The following is a 26,703-nucleotide window of genomic DNA, read 5'->3' as shown; positions in this document are numbered from 1 at the left end:
AGGTAAAGTGATCCTGACAAATGGTAAAGAACAGCTCGTCAAGCAAACTGCTCGGTGGAACGTCATTCCGAGGGAAGCATGCAAGGTCGATCTAAAGCCGGAACGGGACCCATGAGGACACGCAGTGTAAGAAGCGTGTGGGCTATGCATCAGAGCAGCAGACCGGCTGACAATGAGCGAGGAACACAAGCAAGGGGCGAATATGCAGAGTTATTCGGCAATATACAGTGCAAAGAAGAGAAGAATGTAATTTAATTAGGAATCTCGCTAAGAGTTCCGCTTCAAATGAGCTGGATATAACTCACAACGACAAACGTGTTGGCAAAATTTCAAGCAGTCCTGACTATACCGAGCGATTATTTACGCATTTGTTTTAAAAAGTACGAAATGTCTCGATGTGACCTTGTGTACGTGGGTTGTACAGCAAGGTGGACAAAATTTTCACGTTATAGAGCGTTACGATTACACGAATAATTACAAAAAATTACCTAACTTGTCCTATTTTAAGGGGCAATGCATATATCGAAATTGAAAGCCGTCAACTCGATGGTGAGTTCACTTTTAAAATTTTAATAATCGGCAATGTGGCAATATCGAACGTCAAAAATACGCATCTGAAAGCTGGGTGAGTCGGCTTTCACAAATGGAATATTTATGAAATGTCGTCGCGGAGCGTGGCCAAAATCGTGTAACCTTCTCGCTCGTCGTCAAATGCACAAACAGCTAGCGTCTATATCTGACGCATAAGAAAATGCGAACGACGCCATTTCATAAATTTGAAATGCGTTAAAGAATACCCAGCAGCCTTTCAGGTGCGTATTATTAAGCGCTTGTACTTCTATCGTAATGCACTATCTAGACCAACTGACTCGAATTGCTACCCTTCACCAGTTAACGTTCGATATTTCGAGCCCCATTACTGATTGAGAAATTTAAAAAGGGAGCTACCTTTGGCATTGATGGTCTTAGCTTTCACAATATAATTATCTCATTTAATAGCAGGAACAGACAATCGGTTGGTTGATTGTGATAAATAATTCGTCTGATAAGATCTATACGTTAAGTAATATCCGCCTTCACAGCCCGCCTGCACGGCGGCACCGATGTATCGCTTATGGTTTACAGATCAGTAAGCAGTAAATTTTTTTTTTTAAATGGGGGAGGAGCCTGACGAGGCAGGACTAGCCTATAGGTATAGTTGGACAGCTGCATGTGCTTCGTATGCAAATACAGACAAATAGATGGCACGCAGCAGGCATAAGCACAGTTTTTGTGTCCTGAGGCCTCTCTTTTTGCAAACCTCTCTCGCAAACCTCAGCGTACTGTTTCTACTAACCCCGCGATGTCATTGCAGTTGTCAGCGAAAATATTGCTCAGTCTTTACCGCGTGCTTCTGGCGAACTTAAGAAGACGTTATGTAACCGCGATGTCACTCTTTTCTTAAAAGTTCCATGGGGCAGTATGCGCACTAGAGTGTAGCACATTTCGATAGTTTCGTTCTGACATTTCACGTACTTGTATTGAAGTTGAAAATAACAAAATATGGCCGATTTGAATAGTTAATCAAATACGAAGTAGGTGCATATAGAACCGCTTATCACCGTTATACCTTTCATGCATTACCACACACATCTTCGATTTACACTCTCTCCAATATCTTCCCTCAGCTCACGCAAGAGGTGGCCAGCATTCACAAAGACAAACAGCGCCGACGGTTGCGCTTCCAAAACAAACAACTCACAAACCTAATGCCCAAGCATTCCGATCGCTGCCCTTGGTCGGTTGCGCGCGGGCGGCGGCTTCAAAGGGACGTATGTGTCCAGGCGTCTTCCCGAGAAGACACCGACAGCAGCTCCCTCGGCCGCGCATTCTCCCCAGCCCGTGTTTCGCCACGATTTCTGGCTTCCGCGCCCTTTCCCCTCAAACCAAGAGACAGCTGCAGTTAGCGCTGAACCCACAACCACTGCGCTTACGCTGTGCTTTTTAACTGCTCTGGCTTGCCTTCTTCACGGCACGGTCGAAGCGCGACATTTCCGAGAATCGGAACGGACCGAACCGCTGGCGTCGCCCGTTTCCACGTGTTCCTTCCTACATCACTTCTGAAGTGCGACCGCCTGCGCGACCGTCATAAATAAACTTGACCGCCACTTCGGAATCCCCCCCCCCCCCCCCCCCCCCCGCGACAGTGAACCCACGGCTTCGGACAGACACCGGCGAAACCCGTGATTGCGGCTAGTAGTGCTACGCACTAAAAGTGAATATCTGGAAGGGAATCAACACTGCAGCATGTTAAGCATTACCTTGATATAGCATGCGCGGAACGGTCTAGCGAACTGCGGTACATCGACTCTGATGTTCCACGTGCCAGCGATGAAGTAAAAGGCGTACTTCAGTAAAGGAATCAACTTACTCGTGTTACAGATTAGCTGGTGGCAGTTCCACGACGTGGGCGATGCAGCTGAGAATAGACGCCAAGAGTGGTGTGACAGCGGTTCGGGGGACCGCCTGGACCTAGAAATCTTGTTTTAGAACTGTCGAATTATGATGTGACATAATAAGGCTTCCCTACCTCGTTGAAAGGGATTCGTAGAGAACTACATATCAAAGAATGCAATTAAGATACAGAATTTTAAAACACGCTGTATACGCAGACTTGGTTATACACATCTCATTTCGCAGTTTCCTCCCCTTCATCGCTTTGTGGCATATAGCCGCATAGCCCAGCGCTTTTAAATCAAATCGAGCATGTTCCTGCATGTTTTCGGAAGTTTAACGTAACTATTAAGTTTTTTTTTTTTTTTGCGAAATTACCTAGTACTATAGCTTTAGCGCTACAATCTGCGGTGCAGTGACGCAGATTTAGCCGAGATGCTAATTTAGGGCTCCAGTCGCAGCAGGCAGGCGCTCAGTCAGGGCTCGAGTCGTCTGATTCGAATTGCTAAAGATTTTAGGCGATTTTGATTAGCATAATGTGGGCAGGCTTCTCTTTCCCCTCGCCCAATGGTTCTATATACGCCAGCCGGTTACTCCCCGCTAGATGATAGCAGAGCCCTCCGGATCCGAGAATTGACCACGATCCGTGCTGACATTCTCTGCTTGTTATGGGGCGGCCATGTGACGAAGGGCACGTGCCCATCGTCAGAGCTTGAGCGACATCACCCTCTAGGTGTCACTAGCGTTTTCGCTCTCAGGCAACGAGTTCTAAGCTCGCAGCTTCTGATGAGCGACCAAGTTAGCCGCAACCTAGACGAACGGCTCGGAGTAAAGAATTTACACGCATCTCCTCGACATCGTCTGGTCGTAATTTAAACGTAAGCAGAAAAACAAATAACGCGTGTCGAAACATCTGCGCACCACGCGCTGACGTGCGAGCCCGAGCGACTCAAAGCGGCTGCGCCAGCGCAGGAGCTGATGCACTCCACGTCCTGCAGTCGTTACCCTGTGGAGTCTACGTGTGCTTCTGTGTGACGCCCGCAAGTGGTCCTAAATGGGTCACGATTGGCTGCGATCAACGCCCGCATATGACAGGGTGTGAGCGCAGCACGTCTCCACCAGCCGAAACCGGGAGCGTGCGTCAAGGCACGCGGAGGACTGACGTCTTGTCTCGTTGGCTAGCACTCTTGATGGAACAATTCAGCAACTGCTTTAGTGCGTTGCTGCTACAATGGACCACGTGATCGCCGGTTGAACTGCCTTTGTGTCGCAGTCACCCCTACAGAAACGGAGGCGTCAAGACGCTGCTGCCATCACCGGCCCCAACTGAGGGACTCGGAGAAGCTCGAGTTTTCGGAAGAGGCTCGGAATCGCGTCGGTCTCTTTATGACCGTGAGTGGACAGCGCTGCGAACGAAAAGACCCGTGCGACGCTGCACAGTCGTCGCCTTTGTAGCTATCTATACGACTGGGAGCGAGAACGCCATGCAGACAGCTTCCTGACTCCCCGGGAAGTTTTCTTCCTCATTGCACCGTGAAGCTTCTTGAAGAGCGCCTCTTAAGTGTAGTGCGACAGTTCCGTTCAAGAACGTCGATGTTACAACTTGGTGGTGACCAAGAGCTGGGACCTCGTACAGGACGTCGTCGAGAGGGAGCATCGCAAAGGGCATGTTCATGCAACGGCTCGATTGTTTATCTCTAAATGACCGCTTGGGGTAGATGTGATTAGTGCATTAGTCTCTCGGCTGCGGCGTCTAACTACTGCATGAGAGTGCGCGAGCCTGTGTGCGCTGGAAGTGATCTTCTCCTGGGCATCTTGACTGTCAGAGTCTTGGCTGGACCTGTTTACTGCAATACGAAGCCGACATACCAAGAGAATCTCTCTTGCTGCCTACTCCTCGAGCGTTTGTTTCGAGCGGAAAAACACAGGAGCGCTCTGAAATTCTTGGCTATCTGCCTCTGACTGCCATAGCAACGCGTCGCGTTGTATCCTTCCATCCATCATCACCCTGCGTGCAGTGCGTCGCACGCGTTTCGAGTTCACAGCGCCGCCGTCATCAGCTCTAGAAGCGCTTTTTTTGCTCCGTGAACGGGTGTACACGCTACGCGCGAGCCTCCTCAGCAGTCATGGCCCCTTTGGCGGAAGCGCTCCTTCCGGCTTGGGTCCGCGCCCTCGGCGGATCCCGTCGCGTCTCCACGACGGTCGCCGGCCCGACCCCGCTGCCTCCCATGCGCTTCGTGCGCCCCACTTCTGCCGCGTGGAGGCCTGCGCCGAATTCGCCCTGGACGACCGAGTGCCGTGCACTGTGGGCATCTCGCCGCGGCGGGGCCAAGGCAGAGGCGAGCGGAAGAGGTCGTCCCGCAGGGTGAGAAGAAAAAAGAAAACGTGCATGATCACGCGAGCGGTGAGCGTGGATTGGGCAATAAGGTTCATTCGAAAAACGGAAGAGGAAAAACGTTAGGACAGCTGAACGTATAATCAGGCCAGGTGTGTAAAGAGGATGTTCTATGTGTGTGCGGTGACAATGAACACGCTGTAGAGGCTGTAAACAGAGTCGCCGAGGAAGTCCGTCTAGTCAAAATGCTGATGCGCAGAGTGTGAGGTTTAAGTCACTTCGTGTAAATATCTATCGTTAACATGTCGCGATCATCTATTCATGAACAAAAGGAAAAGCAGTAGCATAACTGTTGATCATTTCAGCGCCCACATGCAGTACAGCCACCGTTATACCTATGTTGGTGATGGTCCTTTTAAAGGAATATTTCTTGCCGATGCGGCGACTACCTTCACCGTGCGTGCAGATAAAAAAAGACAATTCGCAGGACGATTATCGCTTGAGATTCAGTGAAAGCATTGGGGTTACTTTTTCTTTTTTTTTTTTTAGTCGATATTTATTGCCTCAGGGCATCAGCAGGTTATGAGCATTGGGGTTACTTTCCTGAAGATATACTGAGGTTAGGAATTTGACAGTTGCATGCATACATGTATAATTATGAAATGAAAGCCAGAGTATGAAAGCTTCCAATCCAACAGACCAGATCGAATTGGCCGAGTTATCAAAGCTAATCAATAAGCGCAAGGTGGCCGATATAAGGAAGTATAACATGGAGAAAATTGAGCATGCTGTAAAGAACGGGGGAAGCCTTAAAGCAGTAAAGAAGAAATTGGGCATAGGCAAAAACCAGATGTATGCGATAAGGGACAAGGCGGGCAACGTCATCACTAATATGGACAAGATAGTCAAAGTAGCCGAGGAGTTCTATACAGATCTCTACAGTAGCCAAAGTAGTCAGGACCGTAATGAGATTGGAGGTAGGGAAAAACAGTCAGACGTTCCACCAGTGACGAAGGACGAGGTCAAGAAAGCACTAGAAACTATGAAAAGGGGGAAATCAGCTGGAAAGGATCAGATAACTACAGATTTGCTGAAGGACGGGGGGGATATCGTGCTAGAAAAACTGGCCACCCTGTGTACGCAGTGCCTGGTGTCATCGACGGTACCGGAACCTTGGAAGAATGCAAACATTATCCTCATTCACAAGAAAGGGGACTCTAAGGACCTTAAAAATTACATACCAATCAGCTTACTGTCTGTTACGTATAAAGTATTTACTAAGGTAATCGCTAATATAATCAGGACAACCTTAGACTACAATCAAGAAAAGGATCAAGCAGGGTTTCGGAAACGGTACTCTACTATCGATCATATCCATACCATCAATCAGGTGATAGAAAAATGCTCGGAATATAACCAGCCCTTATACATAGCATTCATTGATTACGAAAAAGCATTCGACTCAGTTGAAACCTCGGCGGTGATGCAGGCATTGCGAAATCAGGGGGTAGACGAGCCGTACGTGAAAGTGCTGGAAGATATATATAGTGGCTGCACAGCAACCATAGTTCTGCATAAAGAAAGTAACAAAATTCCCATAAAGAAAGGTGTTAGGCAAGGAGACACAATCTCCCCAGTACTATTCACAGCTTGTTTAGAGGAAGTATTCAGAGACTTGGAATGGGAGCAGTTAGGGATAAGGGTAGATGGAGAATACCTCAGTAATCTGCGATTTGCTGGTGGCATTGCCTTGCTAAGCAACTCGGGGGATGAACTGCAAATAATGATTGATGACCTAGACAGAAAAAGTAGAAAGGTAGGCTTGAAAATCAATATGCAGAAGACTAAGGTAATGTTCAACAGCCTCGGGAAGGAACAGCAGTTTACATTAGGTAGCGAAATACTGGAAGTAGTAGGCGAATATGTCTACTTAGGACAGGTAGTAACCGCAGATCCGGACCACGAAAAGGAAATAACAAGAAGAATACGATTGGGATGGAGCGCATTTGGCAAGCACTCGCAGATTATGACTAGCAGCTTACCGGTATCGCTTAAGAGGAAAGTATACAACAGTTGCATCTTGCCTGTACTCACCTATGGGGCTGAAACGAGGAGGCTAGCCAAGAGAGTTCTACTTAAGTTGAGGACAACCCAGAGGGCTATGGAACGAAAAATGGTAGGGGTAACATTAAGAGATAGAAAGCGGGCAGAGTGGGTCAGAGAAATAACTGAAGTTACCGACATTCTAGTGAAATTAAGAAGAAGAAATGGGCATGGGCAGGACATGTAGTGCGAAGAGAGGATAACCGATGGTCGCTGAGGGTAACAAACTGGATTCCAAGGGAAGGAAAGCGTAGCAGGGGGCGGCAGAAAGTTAGGTGGGCGGATGAGATTAAGAAGTTCGCAGGGGTCAAGTGGATGCAGCTAGCACAGAACCGGGTTAAGTGGAGAAATATGGGAGAGGCCTTCGCCCTGCAGTGGGTATAATCAGGCTGATGATGATGATGATGATGTATAATTATATAGCACTCTTTCTTATTCTTCCACTACTGCTACGACAACAAACCTTTACTGAGGGACGTTCGCCTTTTCTCGAGCTCAACTGTTTACAGTAACACTTCATGCGTTCTCTGTTGTGATCAATCAACTATACCCCACCTTACAAGCCAGCACCGCGTTGTGGAAGAAACTGCGCTCAGCGAGCCAGGAGCTGAATGGGAAAATAAAGCATGCGCCCTTCGTGCCTGACAGTAGCCCCGGTCAACCACGATCACAAGTGCCTAACCAGCTTCCTATGGCTGGTGCGCACTTTTAAGAACAGAACATTGTTTCGCAGTGAAAACCCTACAAAGTTGGGGTCGTTAGGATTATCTATAGTTTCGTTTTTTTTTTTTTTTTTCACTAACCTAAATCCGCTAATTAAATCTGAGTGCTATAGCTCGCTGACTGAAGGGCTATGGAGTTCTTTGATGCTCATTTTCTTTTCGACCAGAATTCACTTCTTCAATTTCCAACTGGGGCCGTCTTCATCGTCATCAATGTTTATTCGCCTTTAAATTCCCTATTATATCGGTATTACGTCAGTAGCAATTATAACACTTTTTGGAGCCACTGGCTAGGAACTGATTAAGAATTTAACACGCTGTTTATAGCCTAAGTTAGTAACAAGTTATCATGGTTGCGTCGCCTCTACTCACACCGAGCCGCCGACACACGCTCACGCATAGTTCTTGATACAGCGCAACGGACGCGGACGAGAAGGGGACACAAACAAACCACACAGGGTTTGAACTGTATCAAGAACTACGAACCGCCAACTCGCCCAGGCATCCACATTAGCGCTCATGCAGTCCGTGCATTCGAGCATCCCATCAACACCCACGTTGGCGACCTAATAAAGATAAAAGCCGGAGACCTGCAACATAGAGAAAGAGATTGGTAAAGAGCGGACACTCCCATAGGGCCCAGCGGCCCATTTGACTGTAGTGCACCAAGCGGCCGGCGGCAACTACATCCGGTCTTGCTGAAGGGCGCGCGATTTGAATGCTAGCCATGCGCTGCGCCCTTCCCTGCCCTTTTGGCGCATTATTTTGGTTTTAAATGGTCTGCTAGTGTTTCTATTTATTTTCAGCATGCATAACAGGAAAAATAGATTCCCAGTTCTCTAAACTGCCCATCAACACAGCTGCGCCACAGCCTTTGCAAAACAGTAGTGCAGAAACGATGCCAAGTGCTTCGTGAAATGAATTTATTTTGCTGCATATAAAACACGAGATGCAACAGATGTAGACGGATGCATTGACAATACTTGACACACATTAGGCGATGTGCACAATACAGAAAAATAAAAATACACAAGGTGAGAAACAGCACTTAAGTAGAGACAAAAAATAGCATAACTGATTTCCGAATTATTACAAATGATATGTAACAAAAAAGGCATTATACATAAACTACTCTGTCCCAGTCGCGGCTGCCTTAGCAAGGGTAACTTGTATTGTCCAGGGCAGAGAGGAGTACTGACGCTTGAGGAAAGGCCACACCATTCACTCGTCGCATCTGCCGTGCTTCGGCTGCAGTCCGTGGGTCCATGCAGTGCTGTTGGAAAAGGAATGAACATGATGCAGAAGGTTGCAATGAAATGTAAGGCCACTGCACCGCGCACACATCTCTGCATGTGGGTGGGTACTGAAAACTTGGTGAGCAGCAGTTATGGTCCAGAACAGAAAAGCTGTCATTCGTAAAATTGATACAAAAGCTATTCTTACAACGTAGAGGTCAGGAAATGCAGGCTAACCGAACATATCTGAAAATGCATTTCTACAGAGCGTGTAATAACAGCCACTAAACTGACAATATTCTTCAAGAGCACTGAACAGCTGAAGCAATGAAGCTTGCCGCATAATAAAACATTTTTCACTTTAACGTTGTCCCGTTAAATGTAACGCGACACCACGCAAAACTAGCCGCACTAGCCGTTCGCAAAACCGCGGCCTGGCCTCACCGCGGCCGGCGAGCACGCCATGTTGGCTTGCCTTTCATACGCGATTTGTGAAGCGCAGACCACCGCGCTGAGCTAAACTGCCCGAAATGCCTCGCAGTTTTACAAGAATGCAACATTTCTCACCTTGCGGTTGCCCTGTTAAACGCGACACCACGCAAAACTAGCCGTTCGCAAAACCTCGCGCCACGTCACATGTCATCGCGGCCGGCGAGCCATATTGGCGAGCGCCTCGTCATGCCTGTTGGCTGCCCTTCATGTGCGACTTTGTGAAGCGCAGACCGCCGTACTGAGCTAAACTGCCTGAAATACTGAGTAGTTTGACAAGAAAGTCAAGAATGAAACGTTTCTCACTTTACCGTTGCTCTGCTAAACGCGACACTTAGCAAAGCTAGCCGTTCGGCAAACTGCGTCACCATGGCCGCACCGGCCGGCGAACACGCCATTTTGGCACAACGGCGTGCCTTGATGCCTTCACATGCCACTTTGTCAAGCGTTACGAGCTAAACTGTTCGAAATGAAGCTGTTTCCCGAGAACACAACATATTACACCTCGCCGTGGTTGGGAACCGCCAGAGTTACGGCGTAACGAACTGCGCCTGAACAGCCGGCGAGCCTGTTCACGAGCTGCGAAACTTATTGGCACCGGCCGGCATGGTCAGCGTAAACTGCTTCAAATGCAGCGTAGTTAAGCAAAAAACGTTGCTCACCTTGCCGTCGTTTCAAACCGCTGTCGTTCTGCGCAGCAGCCCACGAGAGGTCTGTGCCGCACAAGCAAGGCGAAGCACGAGCACACCACCGCTCCCTTCGACAACTTCTTGTCGTCTGCTCCGGCGGGTTACCGCTGCAGCGAGTGCCGTCGCGCGCGCGTCCGCGCATGCGCACGTTGGTGCCGCCATCCATCAATCGGCGGCAGCGCAAAAAGTCGCGCGTCATTTCCTGGGGCCAGTTTTCGCCGAGTGACCGCTCTTTACCAATCTCTTTCTCTATGCCTGCAACGGTAGCAAGAGTATCCCACAAGGCCATTCGTCACTACCGGCGTTCACTGTCGTCTCGCCGAGGCAATCCTCGGTAGCTCGCTGTAATCTTGCTCTCAAGCATATTGTAAGAGCACGCGTGCACTCGATTCGCCTCGAGTGTTTGTTTCTGCCCGGTCCCATCCCAATGACCCACGGTCTGCAGTCGCCGTAGATACGACGAGTACGCGGCTGATAAGATAATGGACACTGACCTCAGTTGCTCACCATACTGGCGTCCCATTCTGAGTCGCTACCGGTCGTCAAGAGATAAAAGAAGAAAAGGAAAACAAGCGCCCGAGTATGAGATGATGCAACAGGGCTCGCTCCCAGCTATGCTCCATACCATACCTATCAAAACACTCAATGCCCTTTTCAAAAAGAGTTCCTTATGCACAGGGTGAAGGCTGTTTAGGCAACACGGCACTGCGAAGACGAACTTAGCGTGAACAAAACAGTGGCCCATCGGTATTAATCGATTAAACGACTGAAAGCTGCTGCACCGGTCAGCATCCCATTTCGCTCGAAGATCTCAATGAACGCGTCGTTTTTGTTTTTGTTTCTCCGCTGGAATTAAAGTTCCACTATTTTGAAACGATGGTTTTAGAGCGGTCTTTTTTTCGTGTCAAGGAAGCGTGGCATCATATGTCGTGATCAAAAATTCCTGCACTTAATTACTGGCCGAAAAGAAGGGTGCCTAGGCTGGCCGAGGACTGCGCGTTTCCAATCTCTGTGCAACGTGACATTGTGTGACGTGACTATAGTGGTCATATGATCCAGATAACATCTGTCTATGACTATGTAGACCTTCAAGTGTATACTGTCGAAACTCCCGCGTTCGGTTTCTTTAATACTAGAGCAGTACCCAGCTATAGGAGGGAGAAAAAGGGAATCGGTAATGAAAAACAGATTATCTATCCGGAGTTTAAAACTCGCTGGCATGCTACTCCAAGTAGGAAAGGGAACGTTTTAATGTGATAGCATTAAACGCAACATAGGAGATAAATGCGGCGTCCACCGGCATCTGAGATGAAATTCGTTGATTGGCTGGTGGGTATGCTGACGCCCCACATCGGGAATGTCCCCACGGACTGTAGGGAAATGATATCTATGCGTTTAGATGCGTCCATATGGCCAGTTCTAGGCAGCGTCAAGGAAAATACCCAATAGCTAGATGAGCCGGAAAGACTTAGTTGTGTGCAAACAGATGTATATGCTTCCGCAAACATAGCCTTGAGTGCGTGATCACGGCCGGACTTGATCTTTGGCGGCGCAGCTGAAAACTCGATGGAAAGGCATCAATCACATATTTGCAGCACGTAATAATGTAATTAGGTGTCCCTAATATTTTTGTCCACTCGCCTTCACTTTTCTTCCTGAAATGTGTCTCGACACCTAACCTATAGGTTCCCATAGGACCACTTGTCTGAGATATACTCAGTGACCTAATTTTGTGGTCGAGGAGAATGCTTTGCGGCGGTAATGTTTTAGCGGCGCTTGCGCTGACCTCAATAACCACTGCTGGCCGGGTTTCGGGGAGGGAAACGGGAACGGGAACGGGAGCGCGAAAGGCTTGGAAAAAGGTGATCCCGCCGGTCATGATGATGTTTGGCCACAACGCTGCAGTGATGACCTGACAGGCTTCGGCAAACAATGCAGCGCAAGACACTATGGGCATTGAGGCGCAGTTCAAGGAATGAGGATCGCAGCTTCGAGCCTGCTTCTTTCATGAACCACGACAAGGCGGAGTTGAGGATTTTGTTAGAACATCTCAAGGCAAAAGAAAAGAGTAATCAGCGTGGATGACGCAATAGACATGCGAAGTAGTACGATTACTGCAAAAAGAGTGTTTGCATTCCCGCAGCAGGCAGCTGTGAACGCGGCTATAGTGCTAGAAATTAGACAAGCTGCAAAAACTGGCAGTTAAATGCTAATAGTAGGTTGGGTCTTGGTTGGAATCGACAGAGCATCTCTCCGCGTACTGTCGAGAGCTGGAACTCATTTCAAGGCAACATTCGCTCATTACCACTCTCTGATGCTGAGGTATCCCGTGTGTGTTATTTATTTAGATCCTTATGTTTTACTGTTATCATGTGCTCTTGATGCGTGAAATTTCATTTCGCACTATATACCCCACATTTGCTATAACGCCAGAATTGGGCTGTTCAGATAAGTAAACGAAGCTGTACGCCGGGATATGGGTCGGTTGTGCTTCGAAGCGAAACATTATTTGAAGAGTGACTAAAGCAAATGGATAAGAAGTGGCCGACAGCCATAATCGTCAGGTACTTGTACAGTGATGATGCATACAAGCGGGTGATGCAAATTGCTATAAAGCTTGCGACAGGATGAGCAGTCAACAAACGAGGAAAAAAGAAGTCACCACGAACATACAAACGAATATATGCGGAGACTGCAAAACGGCAACAAAACCTGGAACTAAACGAATCATTGTGTGAAATTTAAAAAGAAATGCTTTATGATCATTCAAGAGGCATCGTCTTTATCTCTGGCCATCCATCAGGTGCCTAAAAACAAAGCAACAAAGTAGTAAGCATGAACAACGAGATAGTAGTGTGCATTCATTGGGGGAACAGCGAAGAAAACAGCGGACTTGTTATCATGCAATTCAAAGTCGTATAGCCAGATATCAATATCTAAGAGAGGACGTGACCAGCTTTTCTTTTTTTAGAAACTGTGAAAGTAAAATGAACGCATCAAAATTAAATATAAATAGGAAAAGACTTCGAGTGCTGTTGGTGTACAAGGAGATTGGAGGAATTGCACGAGCATTCCTAGAAATCAAAATGATATAATTAAACACAAGAAAAAAATTCAGAATGGCAGATGACCAGAATAGGACTGAAAGTCTTGAAATAAAAAGAAAATATCACAATAATTCACTAGGCAAGATGGTTCTCGTCGCCTCCACGAACCACGGGGACATTGCAATCCATCCATCTACAGACAGGGCAGTACATGCAGTTATCGTAGTCACTTTTTCACCCAGAGAAGGGCAGACCCCTTCTCTGGGTGAAAAAGTGACTATGATAACCCGTCAGTATCCTCGTCTTTCGACGTAAAACGCGCTTCCCCACTCTGGCGCTGATTACCTCATGACTCAGTCGACAGAAAACTAGCCCTTGAAATCTCAGCTCGACCAAAAGTTCGTCGTTCTTTTCTCGTCCCCTGTAGACAGATCACGGAGGCCGCTATATACTGTCTGCATAGTTATTCCCATACAAAAGTGTAACACTACTTAGGCTCTAAATGTTTTGATAAATATTTAGTCATAACAGTCACTACAGGTGCTCCAAAGGGGTTGTGTCTTGAGATTTCTGTGTGCGTGTCTTATATGAAGTATTGAGCAAGGTATTCAATAAAAAACGGCGTAAATTTTTTATTCTAAAGCAATATTTATTAATTAAGGTGCTTCAACAGAAAACGTCTCACTAGGGAGACGTGTGTTAGCACGTGTAGCCTTCGTTCATCTGCGCAAGGTTTTCTTGGCCTGTGTCCATCAGCCACGGGACACACACCTTGAAGGGGATTTCAACTTGTCGTGGAGTTTGCGGCGCGTACAATGAACAGCGCGCGTTTTCGACGAGCTGACGTACGAATTAAGCAGTGAGTATGTCGCACAACTAATTTGCGTTCTTATTTTCCAATTCCGAAGGCAGCTATAATCCTCTCGTCCTCCGGCAATGATTCCAATGTGACAGATGTGCCCAATGACAATGATTTTGTGAGCTAAAGAATGCGAAGAAGCTTTTCGGATTAATTTCAACCACGTGATATACAACCCTGTACACCGAGAGAATAAATACGGCTGATAAAAGCATGTCGATTTAAATTTTAGTTAGAGAATTGTCTTTTACAATAAGAGACATTTTAGCAGGTCGTCTGCATCTCTGGCAATTAATGTTCTGCTCTCATAAATGCGCTGGAAAATGACGTTCGTGGGACGTGCTTTTTGTTAGCTTTACCCCGAATAACAAATGTATTTTCTAGTATGTGAATCGTGCTTCATACGACGAGCATTATAGGGTTAACGCGCGCTGAAACATCAGTGCGCGGAAATTTTTGCATTTCACCTCCATCGAAATGCAGCTACGGCAGGCCAGTTCGAACCGCAGAACTCGTGCTCAGAAGCACAGAAGTCGACTACGGTATAGAAGCCAACGCAGCGGACGGCGGCGGAGGAGAAACGGTAATCACTACGCCCCTCCCCGCTTCTTCCCCGCACTCCTTCACCCTCGATTAGAATTACGCAATGCACAGCGTCACTTTCTGCCTCTTCAAGCTTAACTTCCACTCTTGTCACGTCATTCCAAATCAAAATTTAGCTATCGAGGAGTAGATAAACGAAGGAGGGCTGCGTCTCACGCCCCTTTATCGGCAACTCCCAACTCCATCACCTATACTTCCTCGCTTTTCTGATCAACGCAAGCCTACGCCTGTGCTTGACGCTCGTTAAATTAAAATTGGTTCACAGGAAGGGAAAGGCGCAGTAACTGTCACACTTGCTCTGTGGACACCCGAACCGCGCAGTAAGGGAAGGGAGGAAGGTGGGAATGAAAGTGGAAAGAGAGAAAGAGGAGCCGTAGCGGAGGGCTACGGAGTAATTTCGACCACCCGGGGATCTTTAACGTGCGCTGACATCGCACAGCACACGGACGCCACTTCGTTTCGCCTCCATCGAAACGCAGCCGCCGCGGTCGGGTTCGAACCCGGGAACTCCGGCACAGTAGTCGGGCATCTTACCACTGCACCACCCCGGCGGGGCCTTGACGCTCGTGACACGACGCCTTCTGGGAGTCATTTGACGGTTCTGTACGGCGCAGTGATAAAAAACCACCTCGGAAATCTAGAGGCCAACGCAAACGGCGATAAGGGAGAGCTACGCGCTCGTACGCGCGCCGGCAATTCCGTCGCGTACGTGGGTCGGCAGCAGCGGAAAACTACCGCGTGTCAGCGCGGAAGGCCTGCACGCTGTTTTCAGCCGACAAGATTAGGGCTTCTGTCACTATAAGCTCTTGCAGCGTACGACAAGCTATGCAGTTGGCGTCAATGGCTCGAAGGCTGGCCTCACATAAGTTGTTCGCACTTCCGTTCATAATCGCGGTACAAATGTTGTGTCATACGTCTTCGATTAGCCCATTTTCTCTGCTAACCATGTACGCCATATTCAAGCTGACGTCGTAATATCATCTCCCCACCCCCTGACTCCTAGAATTTCCGCGTTTTTCCATTGGAATACACTCTGCTGCCTTTATAAACTGTATATAAGTCATTTGTTCTTTTCACTATACATCCCCGCTCAAGTTCGTCTCCTCCTTTTGTTTTTAGGTAGAATTTCGTTAGCAAGAATTTTTTTTCTTTAACCTACGCTACTTGCTCTTTGTTTTCCTATCTTTAATGTCACCTGCCATTCCATAATTCTTTACGCTCTCGTAATGTAATCGTCGATTGGTCGAGGCTGGTTAGCCGCTTATCCGATAGCCATGGAGAATGATTGTTCCAAACGTTTCGACAGCGGTTCTTAGCGCTATAATAATTGAGTGGTGGTATCTTTAGCTTCCGCAGGGGTGCAGTCGGTCACCGATCACACGCCGTCGACTCAGGCTTCGAGAACTCCATCTTTGGGCTTCACTGTGGTTATCGCAGAGTGGAAGCGCATCGGAAAAGTACGATTGTGAAAACGATGGAGCGGATTCGTTTATCTCGAGATTGCACCGGTGTCGAATAGAGGAGTCGCAACACCTGAGGAAGTGCAACACCGGACACGTCTGATAAATTGCCACGACAACATGCAAAAAAGTGAAAGGTTTCACGGTAACGGTGGTCAGACACCCACGACGCGGAAGAAATTCTGCTCAAAACAAAATGACATCATATCAGGTGCTAGGAACAGACCGTACACTTTTCTGTGTACCATTCTGCTCGTTTGTCGGGTCTTCTCAACATGGCCATCTTTATAAGGCTTGCTTGCATGCAAAGACGTACCGTTTTTTCTCGGTACGGTGGGCCAGCCTTGATGAGGTCTTGACCGAATTATGGGCGTACATCGTGCATGTGTGCGTGTCTACATATTAGCATATGTGACTTAAAGGTTGGTATTTAAGACGCATGACGCTTTCAGTATACGAGTCTCGTAAAAGCGCAGCAGTGCGAGATATATTAATATGATGCCTGACTGTGCTTGCTTGCAACAGCTGATGCTCACATCTTCTCGACATCAGGCAAACAACAGTAAAAACACCGACAACAATACGTGTACTCCATGCACGTGTCGGCCCATCCGCAGTCCTTGCTATCTGGTTTGCGACGTGCGCCTTGCCAAAGGCTTGCAAGACGCAGCGACTCCTTTGAACAGCAGCCCTTGCAAAACACGCGCAAGAGACGAGGAAAATCGTCGGGTACATGAGCACCCACCGATAGCAGACATTTGCGCAAAGGCAAAATTTATAGATGCGATGCCGATACCATCACTCTGTTCAAATTACTATTTCTCGTAGTTGCGCATCAGTTCGCAGCAAGATTGCGCGCGATACTATTTTCAGCTTGCAATGCTTTTTTTCTCAAGAAGACAGGCGTGGTACGGGAAATGGCTAAGTTTCGGTGCTCCCCTCTGCAATTTTTCTAACCTTGAAAGTGCAGCAACAAATGTGTGGTGATGGCACTGGCGTCGTATTTTTATGAGTCTGCTATTTTTGCTCCTCCAGAAGTAAATTCTGGCCAAAGCATAATAACTATATCAAACACTTAATTTCATCGTCTCTGCATCGTTCTTTTTTCTTTTCTTTTTTTTTTTATATTTTTTTATAAAGCTGGCAATGAGCATCCGTTGTTCTAGTTAATTAGCTTTAAAAATGCAGTAAACTTTTTCCTAAATCTGCAAAATCTGACACGAAGCACCTTTGATTACATCGACACCCCGTGGATCCCATCTTGGGACCTGTTGCCAGGTGTAGTAAGGCATGAAATCCCCCGATACATGCGTTCTCCTAAGCGGGTTTATAAAGTGATTCCACTAAAAATGTTGCGGCTAAGTGATCATATCTGCAGTAACAGAAATTATGGAGCTAGTTGGTCCATTTTCGGAGACCATTTAGCGCAAAGACGACGCAGGAGATGGTAAGAAATACAGGAAAACGCGTTATGTCGAATTTTCCTTCAGAATGCAGCCGTTGCGTGATATCAAGCCCAAGGCGGAAAAGAACGGCTACCAATCGCAGCTGAGTTTTCATTCACTCTTTTTGCACTTTCTCACTTGCACTTGACGCTGGGCGTTGCTCAATTTACAAGGGTGTGCCAGTCTGCTGCTCTCTGTGTCTACGCGCGCTCGTATCTTTCAATACAAGGCGACGTGTACCGAGACGGAAAAGCTTCAACATCTTCGGCATGCCACCACAAAGAACGAGAAGACGGTTTCAGTTAAGACAAATAAACATCTGGTGTACGGAGCTTCCTAGAAGTCAAACAGCAGCCGACGAAAATTTCTCTAAAGGAAGGAATATCAGCACCGTCCATTTAACTGCGCAAACTCCGCTAAGTCTCACAGTCATCGTTGCTAATGGACGACAAAAGGCTCGAGCAACCTAAGCAGCTGTCTTCTCGGACTTGTAAAGGTTATTTTATATGGCAGGATTCCCCCAGGGACGTCGACCAGAGTTTGCAGCGGGTATTGGCATGCCATGTATGAATCAGAAAAAGGAAAGAACGCGTGGTAATTTCGTCCGCTAAAATGAATTCGTCCTGTGTGGACATCCAGGAGATCCGGGGTGACAGCAACACAAGCATAGCTTCGTGTACTGACGGGAGCTGTCCATTTATCCTCGAGACAGAACGTTGTGGCACAACCTAGCATGGCCTCGCGAAAATGTTCTGCGCTTGCTTGCACTAGCTTGTGTAATGGGATGGCTGGCTGCAAATATCGGTTTGCTTCGTGGATGGCACTGCCTGCAAACTTGAAAAGGGCGCATTATTTTGAGCCTTCACAAAGATATGTAAATGTTTAAGAAACATCCTAGGACGCCCCATCTAAATGAAATGAGGCAAACCAAGAAGAGAGAGATTAGAGTTGTTGTTGTGGCTGTAAGAAGAAGGAAAAGAAAATGCACGGGCCTGCTACTGGCTCTGTAGCTGAGCCACCTCCGCTGCCTCGTGCAGACAGAAGAGAAAATAGAGAAGAAAGAAAAGGAAGAGAGAAAGAAAGACGCGCGCCGCAGCAACAGCCGTCGTCCACCACCGAAGCGGTGGCGGGTGCAATGACGGCCTACAACAGATAAAAATTCTGTGGCAGGCAAGCCCCCGCCGCAAGCGCCGGTGACCTACCTGTTCCAGCCGCGTATTTGGGTTTGCTCGGTATGGTGGCACCGCAAGAGAGAAAACGACAGAAGAGACGAAGAAAGCGGGCTGTTCTGACTAGCATCTACCACCCCCAGGAGCCGAGCAGCCTAGCGATTCGCGGCGCATGATTTTTCAATGGGCGTCATGTTGGACGCTGCACTAGCTTGAGTCTATTATACTACTACTACTACTACTACTACTACTACTACTACTACTACTACTACTACTACTACTACTACTACTGCTACTACTACTACTACTACTAATAATAATAATAATAATAATAATAATAATAATAATAATAATAATAATAATAATAATTATTATTGTTATTATTATTATTATTATTATTATTATTATTATTATTATTATTATTATTATTATTATTATTATTATTATCATTATTATTAGTATTATTATTAGTAGTAGTAGTAGTAGTAGTAGTAGTATAGACTCTCTCAAGCTAGTGCCGTGTCCAACATGACGCCCATTGAAAAAGCATGCGCCGCGAATCGCTAGGCTGCTCGGCTCCTGGGGGCGGTGGATGCTAGTCGGAACAGCCCGCTTTCTTCGTCTCTTCTATCGTTTTCTCTCTTGTGGTGCCACCGTACCGAGCAAACCCAAATACGCGTCCCAGCCCCATCAGGGGAAAGCCTCTTTTAGAGATTAGAGTGACATACGATATCACAGTACATATACCTACCAGGCATGTGCCCAATAGGTGGTAGGGCTCGAAAAAAACGACCCCCCCCCCCCCCCCCTCTGCGCCGTTGTTCACGTGGTCATATTCTATGAGAACATTTGCCGCCCATCACATGCCCCCTCATTCCCATCAGGCACAAAATATTTCCATAGGCCCCTCTCAAAAAAAAAAAAAAAACTGTTACATCCCTGATGCCAACCTATAAGGCGTTACCCATGACGACAACATATTTTATTTTATTTAGTGATACTGCGGAGTCATTTGACTCCAAGCAGGTGTGAGCAAAGATACAAGTCAAAAAGGATCAAGAGAATTACGCACATTTCATGTAAGAGCGAACAGATGATGTAGAAAAGCGATAAGAGTTTCACATTTGAAAGGCTCTCAAATTATCAATAAAAATGTCTACACTCGGGTTCACTACACGCATCGACCATTCATTATACTCTGTAATCGTTCTAACAAAGAGTGAATGTTTCACTGTATCTGAGTATGCCCGAAATTCTTGTAGCATTTCTCCATTGTTAAACCGCGAACTTGCACGCGTATATAGATGTACACTTGCAGTTTGTAGCATATGCTATATTTTCAAAAGAGCATTTAGGTCGCATTAATGTCGACGCTTCAATTCAAGTAACAGGGATAAATAGAAGCATCGGTACATCCGCGTCTTCCTCGCAGTAAACCCTGCTGGTGATACGTGCGGAGGTGGTCGCATGATGAAGATATTTATTGGTTGCAATTCAAACTCCTTTTCTCCCCGGAAAAAAAGAAAAAGCAGCTTCAAAGGCGGCACTAACGGGACTTCTAATTGCACCTAACCTCTTGTTACTAATTTCATCACTTGTAAGCTGCTTATGCTCATCGTAATAAAGAAAACAAAACGTCGAGCAAAGGTATATTTAGTCCGGTTAGACGGATTAAAATTATTTTCTTCTACCCTGAAACAATGGTAGTCCTTCGGACGGACCACAACTAGCCTAAAAAGATGCACCGCAACGAAATGGCCATAAAACTTCCGTGCCCCGTAAAATAACATATCTCTCCGTCGCTTGAGGTTGCACTGCTGACGTGACAACTCCAGACAATGTATAGTGCACATCTGTGTGCCACCAACAGCCCTATATAGTACGCATGACAAGTTTCGGAGCGCCCATGGACACCACGACACAAGCGAGACCGCAGTGGAACAGATCCCATGTGCCTGACTCTTATGATGTCAGGCTCAGATAGCAGACGAGGAAGAAGTAAGATCGCGCATGCGCAACGTGTTTATGTGTTCTTCATCTACCCTCGTCTGCATTTTCATCTGCAACTCTTCACTCAGTATGCACAGACTGGTCAGGTTCATTGCCGTGTTAACGTTTCGCGACAGAGCTTGATGTCCTGGCATGACGAACATATATGCTAAAATTATGCGCCACTATCGCAGGGTAAGCAAAGAAACTTTACAGCTCGTTCCTTACCGCTCCGTCACGAGTGTCGCTGACACGTCTTGAAACGTCTCGACGCTGTCTGGCTTCCGCGGCGGCTCACCCGAGAATCAAGTGTCTGGGAAAGCGGAAGGAGTGTTGGCATATCGTAGCGGCGTCGTCGCCCCTCTTTGGGCCGTCACTGTAGCTGCTCGTGTTGCAGCCACCGTAGACACATGCCGGCCTGCTTATACTCTCTTGGGCCACGGGCGTTTGCGTGGTACGTGACTTGAGCCACGTAGCCGCAGCAGCCTCATTCGCCTTGGTTGGACCATCATGCTTCGATGTGGAGCCTCTGAACTTTTCGGCACAACAAAGCCTGCTTCGAGGACAGTTCGCACGGGCCTCTTGCTCATGCGTGATCGATTGGTAAATAATGTGTTAGCAGAGTTAGCACAGGGGGGAAATAACCGTATAGCACAATGACCGAACTGTCAATATTGACCGGGCGAAAATACCTTCATAAGCAGAATAGTTATGAAGAAGCATCGCGTGACGGTGTTGACCTATACCTTGTCTCACGAAGATGTGACAGAATTAAGAAAATTACAGCTTTCCTCAGCAAATGAGAGATGTCGACTTCCTAACGCTATTCTCAACGCATTGGTGCTGCCCAACTGTTTTAAATAATTGCTCACTGCAATCGTTATAAATAAATGTTACACTGCAAAAAATATTCAAACTATCTGAAACGCGAAACCGCTCGATTTCCGCACTGTTCATTCGACAAACGACAGTGACACGCGCTTAGAAAAGCAACGATAGCGTCAGTAAGGGCGAGCCATAGAGGCCACCATTGTTGAATAACCTTCTTTAAACAAATATGAAGCGCCATCGACAGATGTCGCATGCGAACCCGTCATTTGAAGAACGAGATGGGAGAGTGGAAGTCTGGGGAGAACTATCTGAGAGAGACGTTCTTCGTCTTCGCTTGTCTTGGAATATTATGTTACCGTGGCATGTGCTATAGATTTTCCAGCTGTCTCTGCAAAAATTTGAGCTAAATGAGCGAGGTAGTGCCGAAAAGCAAAGTTTATTGCACGAAAATATTATTGTGGGGTAGGAACATGCCGCCATTGTAGTACCTTCTGACTATCGGGAGAAGACTTCGGACCCTCCTAAGCATAGAACCTTACACATTGATGTAGGTTCTATGTATCCGTGCAGTGCTTTATAGCAAGAAGACGCGATCCAAAAGGAAGACAAGCCTCGCATCATTTGTGACCTGCTTTATCACTGCCACAAACTGCGCAAGCAGCACTGTTTCGGCAGGTGGAGGTGGTGGTGGTGGTGGTGAACAAAGGAGATTATCCTTACAGTACCTGCCGGCGATTGCTCCGTCTGAGACCAGCGTCCTCTGAAAACTTCGAGTATTTTTGAGACTCAACGCCACTGAGTTCGGGAGCCCTACGAGTATACATGACGAGGGTCACCGTCCAAAGAAAATTACCTTTTGATCCGAGTCCAGATCCGTGAGTAAACCGAGCGCTATCATACATGGTGGCGTCTCGAGACACAAAGTGCCCTAAGTTGAGTGCACAAGCTTTCGGATTTTGGTTGTGAATGCGTCCATTATGCGTGCTCACCTCTGCTATGCGGTGTGCTAAGTATGCACGTGATGCAATGTCTCAGTTTTCCTTGATGTATGCTCCTCGTTCCCTGACCTTCATCGGAACCAAGTTTCCGCTGCAAACGCTTTGCTAGCAGCCATATTCTATCGCATTTTCGCCCCTACTGATGTTGAACCCAATCATTTGTTCGTCCCAATTGCATACTACACAGGCAGCGTGAGACACGGATCGAGGGCGTAGCAGAGAAGACAACCGGTTTTTTTCCTCCCAGACTGGCGCAATGTTCTGCGAAGCACGATGACGACATAACAACTTGCCCGCGATGTTAGTGCGCGAGCGTGTGTACTTACTTTGCAAAATGACGAACTCGAGGGCAATTATCCAGATTTCGGTGAAATTTATGGGAAAACAAGAACGAAAGAAGAACGAACGTAAAAATACGCATGCCGTGCCTACCGCTCATTCTGGTCAACTAATATTTATTAGCTTTTCTAGTGACTGGAACGTTCCGGTGCGTGAATAAAAATATTGGCCAGCACACTTCGAAGTGATCATGTTAAAAAAAACTTCGTTAAATTTGTCCCTGGAGCCTGTAATAACTGTTTTGACCATTTCAGTGCAGCTGATTAACTTTATTTTCGGTTATCTTATCAGGCTAAACGCATTTATGGCTCCGATCAAGGGAAGACCGTCGCAATTTCTCATGCCTACCCTAGGCAAAATAAATCATTACTTGAAAAAGAAAGATCTAATAAAAGCTGAGCACTTTTGCAACCCTAAAGAGCACAGCCAGTTTTGTAGCCGGTCGCTTATACACGGCAGTCAGAAGCAGAATAAGTCTTCAAGCCATAGAATTTGGTTTTCAGCCGTGCAGCCGCAGTGGCACAGGGTATGGACATCTGAGGGATAAAAGCGGATCTGTCGTCACGCCTCCAAGCTTTTATAGCTTCGGAGGCGCCACAAGTAATCACAAGGCCATATAGCGTGAAAAAAGTCTTGAGCACTGATCACATTTGTTCAAGACTCTACCTTGGAAATACCATTCATTTGCTAAACGCATGTTTTATACAGTTACAAACTGTCAGAAGAGGTGCCAGGAAGGGCCAGTTTTTTAGAGCGGTATATCTTTGCTCGTTCAGGTCATTGTGAGAACAGCATGCGAAAATAATATTTTTAGAGGCAGCAGCGCCCCTCTCTTACATTTTTGTTTAAATTTATGCACCAGGAAAAATCAGCGAAATGTCAAGGAAACCACTATATATATCTCGCCAAGTCAGGGAAAATCACACGATATTTCACTTTAGTTTTGTTTGTGTGTGTGTGTGTGTGTGTGTGTGTGTGTGTGTGTGTGTGTGTGTGTGTGTGTGTGTGTGTGTGTGTGTGTGTGTGTGTGTGTGTGTGTGTGTGTGTGTGTGTGTGTGTGTGTGTGTGTGTGTGTGTGTGTGTGTGTGTGTGTGTGTGTGTGTGTGTGTGTGTGTGTGTGTGTGTGTGTGTGTGTGTGTGTGTGTGAGAGAGAGAGAGAGAGAGAGAGAGAGAGAGAAGTGAAGAGCAGTTAACAGTTAAATGGTATCAGTCAGTCACTCGTGTACAGATTTTGTTTCATATCAGCTGGTCCCGGCGGCGGGTCCAACGAAACGCCTTCTCTAACGCTTCCGTCGTCGAAATTCAGTCCTGGCCCAAGATCAACTGGCCAGAAAGACTAACTATATCGACCAGAAAATCACGTTTGGCCATTGCTCAACAGTCGGCTAATGCCAGATCATCCAGTAGAAACCACTCATACGAATTTTTCCCGTACCTGTGGTGACTTCAAATCCTGCCCATTCCGTCATTGAAGAAAAGACGCTATCATGAGTAGACTTCTCTTACGAAGGCGGCCGTTAAAGCGCACTTTGAGAGGTTGCGCCCTCCGATTTTCACGTGCTTTTTTGTTGCATTACCTATTTGTACAACGGCTTGATTTTCTGTTTTGGCGGTGCCGAACAAACAAGCCCTTCAACCATAGCAAGAAAGCACGAGGTAAGGGAGCGACAATGGTAAAACTGCGCGAAAGACACTGGACTAAAAGAAACACACAGGCACAAACAAGGCGCAGTTGTGTTTCTTTCAATCCTGTGTCTTTTGCGCAGTTTTACTCTTTCGCTTCAAGTGAACCAATTAGACCATTAGAGCGTCTTACTGAGTTAAGGGACGTTTGCACTAAGTGGCGCGCAAGAGGCTCGGCTTAGAAAATATTATGTGCGATGTTCTGCCGGTGTGCTTCTATTTAGAAAAGAACGAATGCTTCTAAGACAGCGAAAACAGGGACTAGTATGTTATACAGGCTGATATTGACGCGCTAAATTATTTACAATACGGTGGAAACTGCATGGACACAGACAAGACGAAGCGCGAACTGACAACTGTTTACTAACAACGCGTTTCAATGGTTTGCTTTCCTGGGGTAAGAGCTTGGCCTTTGTTGTTGTTTTTGGTTGCTTCGCCTTAAGTATCTGCTTTGTTGTCGCTTTTTTTTTTTTTTAAACTTGCTTCTAACCTCGTGACACGTGTCCTTCTTGGTGGTATAAATATAAACCTTCTTTTGTTAGTAAACAGTTGTCAGTTCGCGCTTCGTCTTGTCTGTGTCCAGTTTCTTCCGCATCGTGAAGAATGCAGCGCGTTAAGAGCGCCTGAGCGTGATGAGAATGTCTGTACTCGTGTATGTGGGGCTCGGTGCAGCAAGCTGTATGACCAGATGGTCAACGTGAAGAATGTTTTCATCCCTTTATAACCGCTCTCCCGTACATGCCCCAACTCTAGAAAAAAAAGTTATGTAAGGCCGCCTGAAATGCCTACGTGACGGGTGTTCTAGATAAAGCTGACCTATTTACTTGAACACTGTAAAGATTAGCAACGTTCATTGGTGCCGGTCAGTCAGGGGCGATCGTTCTCTTTAAATGTTAAGCATGTGGCTCCATAGAAGAACGGCAATCCCATTTCGAAAAAAAAAAAATAATCTACAGAACCATGTCAAATATATATATACGACAAAATATTCTGTATTTCTGTCGTAAATGTCAGATTTTTCTGTAGTTTTTTTTTCTGTAGTTTTTTCTGTAATAGTCTTCTGTTGTCGGTAGTGCTGTAGCACTTTTTTGTCGTAACAAAAGGAAATTTTCGTTAGTTTTTTTGCGACTGAGTGGTCACTACAAAAAGCTAGCAGCAGCTTGTAAAGACACGCTACACGTAAGTTTATAGTAATCAGTTTTTCACAGTTTTTATGCACACATGGTCCGAAATTTTTAATGCCCGCAGAATTTATAAGGTGTCCTCTATTTTATAGATCCCCAAAATAAAAATATTGTGTCTCCTCGTGTTGGGCAGGTTCATCTGCGTTTCGAAGCCGCTGAGGCAAATGTATGCATACGATGCATACGCATCGCAAAGCTTCCTGTAGTTCTGGAATGCAACAAGGAAGCATACCATAAATCAGGACGGCAACAAGAGCAACGTCTCGCGCACGATACCAAAGATGTTCTCTCTTTCCCCGCGCGTTTATGCGAGCGCCTATTTATAGAGCCTGTGGCGCTTGGCACTTGAGTAAGATACGGTTACAGCTGTTACGGCGCAAATCGTAAACGTAACTATTTTTTCGTGATCGGGGGAAATAATTTCTCCGCAATGAAGCTTCGCAACCGCAGAAAAAGGTGAACAGGATCAGAGAAAATTGTTTTATTCACCCCATTTAAAAAAAAAAAAACAGGCATCTCACCTGGGCCCGCATTCTGAGTTAGCGTCGTTATCGAAGTGTCGCTATATCACGTGACCTCGAGTCGTCTGATTGGTCGAAACGCCGGCACCGGGTGTTGCCACCACGCAACCGGAAGAGGAGGTAACCAATCAGATAACTCGAGGTCACGTGAGATAGCGACACTTCGATAACGACGCAAACTCGGAACACGGGCCCTGAACATCTCGAGGTGCGCTCTATACGTGTTATAAATTTGCGCTAATAACTGGGCGCACAGGCGTCGAAGAACTGTACCCACTTGTTGCTTCGGGATGCATGCTCTCGTATAATCGCAGGATGTTTGTAGGAACAGCCACAAACGACTCTCTCTTCCTTGCAAAGTGAATTCGTATCAAGTATTTCACTAATGCCCGCATCTCCAGTTGCTCATATGACGTCAGGGGTGTATTTACTCTACTTTGCGTTCCGAACATGTATATTCCATCTTGCGTCATATTGAAGCTACAGATGCGAGTGAGGTCGATGATTTTTATAAATGTTTTGTGTCTCAGGAGCGATTCCACTCATCCAACCGTGTTTTCTCTACCGAT

At 46.6% G+C, this 26,703-nt stretch overlaps 1 protein-coding gene across 1 annotated transcript in view; it reads left to right on the top strand.

Moving 5' to 3' along the window:
- Nucleotides 1-4,508: 4,508 nt before the first annotated feature.
- The window catches only part of LOC146190363 (choline/ethanolamine kinase), a 72,063-nt gene continuing 49,868 nt past the window's right edge, over nucleotides 4,509-26,703 (top strand). The window contains exon 1 of the mRNA XM_084600848.1: nucleotides 4,509-4,798. Within this exon, the coding sequence (XP_084456974.1) occupies nucleotides 4,560-4,798 (239 nt within the window). The 5' untranslated portion in view covers nucleotides 4,509-4,559. The remainder of the gene's footprint in view (nucleotides 4,799-26,703) is intronic.

The sequence above is a fragment of the Amblyomma maculatum genome, chromosome 4 (genome assembly GCF_055883805.1).
Source record: "Amblyomma maculatum isolate TAMU_Amacu chromosome 4, ASM5588380v1, whole genome shotgun sequence".
Classification (NCBI taxonomy): Eukaryota; Metazoa; Arthropoda; class Arachnida; order Ixodida; family Ixodidae; genus Amblyomma; species Amblyomma maculatum.
Note: the sequence above shows the minus strand (reverse complement) of the source record. Positions and strands in the feature narration are given on the sequence as shown.